Source organism: Populus nigra, chromosome 5 (assembly GCF_951802175.1).
Source record: "Populus nigra chromosome 5, ddPopNigr1.1, whole genome shotgun sequence".
Classification (NCBI taxonomy): domain Eukaryota; kingdom Viridiplantae; phylum Streptophyta; class Magnoliopsida; order Malpighiales; family Salicaceae; genus Populus; species Populus nigra.
Genome location: NC_084856.1, coordinates 22,311,701 through 22,320,369, shown reverse-complemented (window position 1 = coordinate 22,320,369; position 8,669 = coordinate 22,311,701). Strand labels below are relative to the sequence as shown.

Sequence of the window (8,669 nt, the reverse complement as noted above, 5' to 3'; positions counted from 1 at the left end):
TCAAGCACTGCATTGAAGCTTTGGAAAGATATCGTTGATAAGCCATTCTGCCATGTGTTGATAAGCCTTTTGTGTCAAATGAACTCCATCCCAGCTGATGTATTGATCAGGCTTTGGACAAACCGGAACGTCAGGATCTCCACACATTCTCATCAGGCTAAAATTATGATCACCACCAGTCCCGCAGCAAGCTTTTTGCATCGACTTCGTATCAAAACCTATTTAGAAAAACAAGGAGACGATGCCGTAAGCATTAATTTTGTGCTGGGCCCCGTATAGTTTCTCTACCATTCACAAGGATCTTGAAAATAAACTCACCAAGAGACCGAGCGTTCTGATAGATCGACATGAATGCTTTGTAATAGTCGCCGTAAACTATGATCACATCAGGGTAATTTCTTTTCAATCCCTCAACGGTTTGCTTGAGAAGCTCATTGTGATAACTTGCGAAAGAGTTTAACCCCTTGAGGCAGTGGAACTCATCATAAGCAGCAGCATCATTGGGCTGGAATTGGCTAAGATAAACCGGGAAGCAACCTATCGGGAAGTTTCCAGGGACAACCACTCGTCTAGCACCGCGACCAATGGCTTTCTGCAAAATCACATCGAAGAACATTCATAAACAACAACAATATAGGTAGAAATTCAGAAGGAACAAACCGAAAACTAACGTACCGCAACAGCATCCTTTATAGCTCTGACAACTTCAGGAACCAACGCATTTAGTTCTTCAGTGGTTTTGTTAAACAAGAAAGCATAGTTATAGTCATTGCCTCCAATCTCCCCAACCATGAAGAGAGATGATTTGATTTCTTTAGCACAATCTGTGAAGCAATAACTGTCAGGCATGATGGTTGGAAAAGGATTTAACTATTGAAACATCGTATGAAACATGCCGATTACCTTTGGAACATGTTGTGTTAAAATAGGAGAACATCCACTCAAGTTGTGTGCTAAGAGATTCATTTGTCACAATGTTCATTATATTCTTTGACGATAAAACTTCTGCAGGCAAGGCAGTTGAACCAGCAACTGCAAAATTCACTCCACCGCGGCCACCGGAAAATTTTCTTGCCGAATTCAAGTAGGCACCAGGAGAGGGAAGTTTAGCCGAGCGTGCTGCAATTGTTCAAAGAAAAGTCAACACAATCAAGCAACTTGTACCGTAAATGAGGTAAGAAAGAGAGTTAAGAACCTGAATTTCCTAAGATTATGTAATTTACCCTAATAATATAGGAAATGAACAGCCCTTAACTTGAATAATTCTGATAGACACTGTGATATATATTTTTTAACAAGAAAGTTTTCGGATTAAGGCGGCTGCTGAAGAAGAAGAAGAAAGTTTGAGAAAAGAAAACAAGAGAAAGGGAATAGAAGCAAGAAAATTAAACAAACACAAGCTAAATGACACGGAGAGTAATGCTAAACATAGAGGAAATCTGACAGATAAAAATTTACAGGCCACATCAACGATGTGTCGGATTTTCTTGATGTTTAGCATTATTTTGTAGATCAAGGCATAAAAATCATAAAAAATGAAGCCTTTTCAAGTCAAACACAGTTTGAAACTCGGCAGCATTACCGCTTAGAGAAACAGTGAAATCAAGAATATCGTAACTTACCAATGTAATCAATCATCAACAACCCATTGGAGCATCTACCTGTTGGCTTCGAGAGTTTCAAACCATAAGGAAATGAAGCATATGGAGAAAGAGGATTTTCGCGAATCAAATTGCCAGTGTCAGCTATAGAATCCCCAAGCTGATAAATTGCTTTAAACCCACATTTTTTAAGAACATTGACTCCACGAGTACTTGATACAGGAACAAGAAGAAAATGGAACAGAGAGGAAAGAACTAAAGCACAAACAACGTTGCTGGTAGCCATAATTAACTCAAGAGATTTACTACGTGTCCTTAATTTTTGTTAATGAAAAACCAAGGGAAGTAGCTGTGTATTTATACTATTTTTCTGCCCACAAAGTCCCGATATTTCTGTCTTTCAGGGGGAAAATGTGAGGCTTCTTACAAGGAATGTGGAGAATACAGAACGTTAGCCAGCTCTATCTTACAGTTTATGGTGGTTTTCTGCCAATCCTTCTAGAAACATGACCAAAAACACCTGATAATTGGATTCATATCCAATCCAGATAATAGTCGAAAGATGAAAGGGAAATTTGTGTAGAAACACGAAGTTTTTGGTGGTTTCTTGCATGGTTGTGCCAGGGTGTGCATGCTCGCCAAATATGGTTGAGGTATAGACCGGTTCGTCAAATAGTTACTAAACCTACCTGGCCTCGCAGTTTAACTTAAAAAACCCACAATGGAATGGAACGTTTACATTTCATTTTGGCCTTGTTCTGCTCAAATAGCTTTTTTTAAAATAAAAAAAACCATTATATCAATTATATCTCTTAGTTTGATTATTATATCAGGCTAAAATTTTAAGAGGAGTCTCCTTACATATCATTATATCCGAGATTAAAATTTTAGGGTAATCGAAGTTCACAAAGGCCTTGGAAGAACGCCAATGGTATTTTCATAACTTTGTTCAAATTTGTAACTTTGTTAAGAAATGTTATTTTATTGTGTTGTTTTTTTAGATTGATTTTTTTCTTGATTTTATCATTCAACAATAAATTTATTGGTAATTTAGCTTCATAATTTGTTTTGATTTGGTGTTAATATGGTCTTAAAACCCGGGTCATGCATTTGAAATGTTGACCTATGTTGATTCAATTTGTTGCCGTCTCAATTTTGTTTTAAAAAAGATGTTGTCTTGAATTGTTTTTTAGTCAAACTATATTTTTACCAGTTATCCAGGTTGTTTGTGGACTATTCAAGTCGATTGGGTCATATCGGTTCAACCCCCACTTTTTACTTGTGTTTGAAATTTGAATTGCATAATTTCAAGTTAATTTATCTCTAAATTTGAATAGAAATTATATTTACTGAATTAATATTTTGAATTATATATATAATAATAATTCAAATATAATATGAACAATACAATCTTGAAATACATGTCGAAACACTTCAAAACATAAACATACATTTTCAATTGAAAAAACAAAACATCAATAGAAATGGAATTCATAATCTTGCTACAAAGGACAACAGCAACTTGCTAAAAGTATTTTTATTTTTGAAAAATAGCATAGTGATAATTATTTCTTTTCTTACCGCTGGATCTCCCCCTTTTCTCTTGACCATCGGATCTGATTACCAACTTAATCATTGGATCTTCTTGCTTGTTCTCTAACCTTGGATCTTCCTACTTTTTCTTGTTGACCATGAAAGATTTATAGAGAATTGCATTTTTAACTTGTTTCTTCTTAAAATCGAAACACATGCGCGCAGGGGCGGAAGCAGGGGGGGCAAGCAGGGGCCCGAGCCCCCTGCAAGACATTTTAATTTTTTTTAACTACTGGCTAATTAAGTGTGAGGAGATTGATCTGGATTGGATGAACGGCATTATATATTGTCAAGAACCCACCTCCGAAATAACACGAGTTGAGAAGCAGTTTTCTCGGCTCAGGTTCAAATGCAGGACCGCCTTTTTTTTTAGGATTTAAGATAGATGCGGATGTTGCACCGCATTACATTATATATATGAGATTATGCACCATCCACGTTGAAATCAATTATGAGATCGCCCGCTTTCCTCGTCATTTCAAGTCCCCGATCCTCCTCAGCAATGGAATCTGCCTGCTTCGTACCCGATGACCACGTCCTTTTTTTATATGCCTGTTATATTTTTTATTTTAAAGATGTGAGCCTTAAATTAAGTTTGATTTACTTTTGATTTCTTTTGAATTTACTCCTGACCTAAGTGGGAAAGAAAAAAAATATAAAGGTATTATTTTATGAAATAAAAAACAGAGCCATCAATTTATCCTAATATAAATTCTGCAGCCGATCAAAAATAGAAATAAAAACATAAATCACGAGCAAAATTTTTCTACAAAAAGATTAAAGCAGAGCTACCAATTAATTTATCTTTCATCAAACCAAACAAGGTAACTTAAATTTAAAATCTAATTTTGTTTTGTTTTGAGATGTTTGTTAATAATTTGATGAGGTTTGTTTATATATATAATTCTACCATATTTACTCTCTTTTTTTCTCAGATTTGCTAGTTCTACCAATTGTTTTTTGAATTCTTGTTATAGTGATTTTTTTTTAATTAATTAGATATATTTTATAGGTTTGTTTTGATTATATTTGGATTTTTTTTTATGTTTTGTTTTCAGCAGAGCCACAAAAATTATCAATTTTTTCTTGCGATATATGTTTTGATTTTAGGTTGAACCATGAACAAAATAAAAAGAAATGATTTTTTTTTTTGGAAAAAAATATTGATAACTCACAGCCTACTGAACGAGCTTTTTTAGTGATAAAAATTGTTAAAACAGGACTTCGCAATTGGATGAAGAATGATTTTTTTGCAAATTATTTAATTGTCTATATAGAAAAACAAATTGCTGAAAGATTCACAATTGATATGATAATCAATGATTTTTATTCTATGAAAGAACGACGAGCATAATATTTTACATCGTCGTTCTGGTGCACCAAAAAAATCAATGAATAATAAGTTTATTTATAAAATTGCCATTGTATTTTAATCAATAACTAAAATAGCATTTGGTTATTATTTTGGAATAAAAAAAATAACAACAGAGAAAATAAAAATATATTTAATTGAAGTTAAGAGATAAAAATATAAAAATAAAACTGTTTATGAAACAATTCTAGAGTGAATTTTTTGTGCTATGTAATCCCATACAAGCAAAGCTGTTAGATTTCTGTAAGATGATGTAGATGGTGCTAAATTGATCAAACTGTCACAACTCCTTCCTTCCAGAGTTTCAAGATTTTGAGGAAGCTGGACCTCTTGGTTCCAAATTTTAACATATGAAATGCTTAATATATCATATGATGTGGTCTGGATGTTTTTTAGTTCTTCACGATCCTTCTCTGTGGTGGGTTTGAATACAAGCATCAAGAGCTGGTGATTTGAAAAGGGAATAATTAGAGTTACAAACAACCTTGTGAGGTCCCTTTTTAATTCAAAGACAAGAATATTTTTACAAGCTTAATTGTAAACAAAATTAAGAGCTTCATGTTATCAAGTCCATGTCTTGGTGAGGACAGAACTTTCACATCAAGCACTGCATTGAAGCTTTGGAAAGATATCGTTGATAAGCCATTCTGCCATGTGTTGATAAGCCTTTTGTGTCAAATGAACTCCATCCCAGCTGATGTATTGATCAGGCTTTGGACAAACCGGAACGTCAGGATCTCCACACATTCTCATCAGGCTAAAATTATGATCACCACCAGTCCCGCAGCAAGCTTTTTGCATCGACTTCGTATCAAAACCTATTTAGAAAAACAAGGAGACGATGCCGTAAGCATTAATTTTGTGCTGGGCCCCGTATAGTTTCTCTACCATTCACAAGGATCTTGAAAATAAACTCACCAAGAGACCGAGCGTTCTGATAGATCGACATGAATGCTTTGTAATAGTCGCCGTAAACTATGATCACATCAGGGTAATTTCTTTTCAATCCCTCAACGGTTTGCTTGAGAAGCTCATTGTGATAACTTGCGAAAGAGTTTAACCCCTTGAGGCAGTGGAACTCATCATAAGCAGCAGCATCATTGGGCTGGAATTGGCTAAGATAAACCGGGAAGCAACCTATCGGGAAGTTTCCAGGGACAACCACTCGTCTAGCACCGCGACCAATGGCTTTCTGCAAAATCACATCGAAGAACATTCATAAACAACAACAATATAGGTAGAAATTCAGAAGGAACAAACCGAAAACTAACGTACCGCAACAGCATCCTTTATAGCTCTGACAACTTCAGGAACCAACGCATTTAGTTCTTCAGTGGTTTTGTTAAACAAGAAAGCATAGTTATAGTCATTGCCTCCAATCTCCCCAACCATGAAGAGAGATGATTTGATTTCTTTAGCACAATCTGTGAAGCAATAACTGTCAGGCATGATGGTTGGAAAAGGATTTAACTATTGAAACATCGTATGAAACATGCCGATTACCTTTGGAACATGTTGTGTTAAAATAGGAGAACATCCACTCAAGTTGTGTGCTAAGAGATTCATTTGTCACAATGTTCATTATATTCTTTGACGATAAAACTTCTGCAGGCAAGGCAGTTGAACCAGCAACTGCAAAATTCACTCCACCGCGGCCACCGGAAAATTTTCTTGCCGAATTCAAGTAGGCACCAGGAGAGGGAAGTTTAGCCGAGCGTGCTGCAATTGTTCAAAGAAAAGTCAACACAATCAAGCAACTTGTACCGTAAATGAGGTAAGAAAGAGAGTTAAGAACCTGAATTTCCTAAGATTATGTAATTTACCCTAATAATATAGGAAATGAACAGCCCTTAACTTGAATAATTCTGATAGACACTGTGATATATATTTTTTAACAAGAAAGTTTTCGGATTAAGGCGGCTGCTGAAGAAGAAGAAGAAAGTTTGAGAAAAGAAAACAAGAGAAAGGGAATAGAAGCAAGAAAATTAAACAAACACAAGCTAAATGACACGGAGAGTAATGCTAAACATAGAGGAAATCTGACAGATAAAAATTTACAGGCCACATCAACGATGTGTCGGATTTTCTTGATGTTTAGCATTATTTTGTAGATCAAGGCATAAAAATCATAAAAAATGAAGCCTTTTCAAGTCAAACACAGTTTGAAACTCGGCAGCATTACCGCTTAGAGAAACAGTGAAATCAAGAATATCGTAACTTACCAATGTAATCAATCATCAACAACCCATTGGAGCATCTACCTGTTGGCTTCGAGAGTTTCAAACCATAAGGAAATGAAGCATATGGAGAAAGAGGATTTTCGCGAATCAAATTGCCAGTGTCAGCTATAGAATCCCCAAGCTGATAAATTGCTTTAAACCCACATTTTTTAAGAACATTGACTCCACGAGTACTTGATACAGGAACAAGAAGAAAATGGAACAGAGAGGAAAGAACTAAAGCACAAACAACGTTGCTGGTAGCCATAATTAACTCAAGAGATTTACTACGTGTCCTTAATTTTTGTTAATGAAAAACCAAGGGAAGTAGCTGTGTATTTATACTATTTTTCTGCCCACAAAGTCCCGATATTTCTGTCTTTCAGGGGGAAAATGTGAGGCTTCTTACAAGGAATGTGGAGAATACAGAACGTTAGCCAGCTCTATCTTACAGTTTATGGTGGTTTTCTGCCAATCCTTCTAGAAACATGACCAAAAACACCTGATAATTGGATTCATATCCAATCCAGATAATAGTCGAAAGATGAAAGGGAAATTTGTGTAGAAACACGAAGTTTTTGGTGGTTTCTTGCATGGTTGTGCCAGGGTGTGCATGCTCGCCAAATATGGTTGAGGTATAGACCGGTTCGTCAAATAGTTACTAAACCTACCTGGCCTCGCAGTTTAACTTAAAAAACCCACAATGGAATGGAACGTTTACATTTCATTTTGGCCTTGTTCTGCTCAAATAGCTTTTTTTAAAATAAAAAAAACCATTATATCAATTATATCTCTTAGTTTGATTATTATATCAGGCTAAAATTTTAAGAGGAGTCTCCTTACATATCATTATATCCGAGATTAAAATTTTAGGGTAATCGAAGTTCACAAAGGCCTTGGAAGAACGCCAATGGTATTTTCATAACTTTGTTCAAATTTGTAACTTTGTTAAGAAATGTTATTTTATTGTGTTGTTTTTTTAGATTGATTTTTTTCTTGATTTTATCATTCAACAATAAATTTATTGGTAATTTAGCTTCATAATTTGTTTTGATTTGGTGTTAATATGGTCTTAAAACCCGGGTCATGCATTTGAAATGTTGACCTATGTTGATTCAATTTGTTGCCGTCTCAATTTTGTTTTAAAAAAGATGTTGTCTTGAATTGTTTTTTAGTCAAACTATATTTTTACCAGTTATCCAGGTTGTTTGTGGACTATTCAAGTCGATTGGGTCATATCGGTTCAACCCCCACTTTTTACTTGTGTTTGAAATTTGAATTGCATAATTTCAAGTTAATTTATCTCTAAATTTGAATAGAAATTATATTTACTGAATTAATATTTTGAATTATATATATAATAATAATTCAAATATAATATGAACAATACAATCTTGAAATACATGTCGAAACACTTCAAAACATAAACATACATTTTCAATTGAAAAAACAAAACATCAATAGAAATGGAATTCATAATCTTGCTACAAAGGACAACAGCAACTTGCTAAAAGTATTTTTATTTTTGAAAAATAGCATAGTGATAATTATTTCTTTTCTTACCGCTGGATCTCCCCCTTTTCTCTTGACCATCGGATCTGATTACCAACTTAATCATTGGATCTTCTTGCTTGTTCTCTAACCTTGGATCTTCCTACTTTTTCTTGTTGACCATGAAAGATTTATAGAGAATTGCATTTTTAACTTGTTTCTTCTTAAAATCGAAACACATGCGCGCAGGGGCGGAAGCAGGGGGGGCAAGCAGGGGCCCGAGCCCCCTGCAAGACATTTTAATTTTTTTTAACTACTGGCTAATTAAGTGTGAGGAGATTGATCTGGATTGGATGAACGGCATTATATATTGTCAAGAACCCACCTCCGAAA

At 34.8% G+C, this 8,669-nt stretch overlaps 2 protein-coding genes across 2 annotated transcripts in view; both read right to left on the bottom strand.

The window, feature by feature from the left end:
• On the bottom strand, nucleotides 1-1,887 carry LOC133694906 (GDSL esterase/lipase At5g03980-like). The gene is made up of 5 exons (XM_062116599.1): nucleotides 1,623-1,887; nucleotides 904-1,119; nucleotides 676-824; nucleotides 319-592; nucleotides 1-218 (listed from the first exon to the last, which is right to left on the bottom strand). Exons 1-5 carry the CDS (start codon nucleotides 1,885-1,887, stop codon nucleotides 1-3), a joined length of 1,122 nt encoding a protein of 373 aa, XP_061972583.1.
• Nucleotides 1,888-5,166: 3,279 nt separating this feature from the next.
• LOC133694905 (GDSL esterase/lipase At5g03980-like) overlaps nucleotides 5,167-8,669 on the bottom strand; it is a 9,005-nt gene continuing 5,502 nt past the window's right edge. Inside the window, exons 3-7 of the mRNA XM_062116597.1 lie at nucleotides 6,789-7,022; nucleotides 6,070-6,285; nucleotides 5,842-5,990; nucleotides 5,485-5,758; nucleotides 5,167-5,384 (exon numbers count right to left, since the gene is read on the bottom strand). Of these exons, the coding sequence (XP_061972581.1) occupies nucleotides 5,167-5,384; nucleotides 5,485-5,758; nucleotides 5,842-5,990; nucleotides 6,070-6,285; nucleotides 6,789-7,022 (1,091 nt within the window). The remainder of the gene's footprint in view (nucleotides 5,385-5,484; nucleotides 5,759-5,841; nucleotides 5,991-6,069; nucleotides 6,286-6,788; nucleotides 7,023-8,669) is intronic.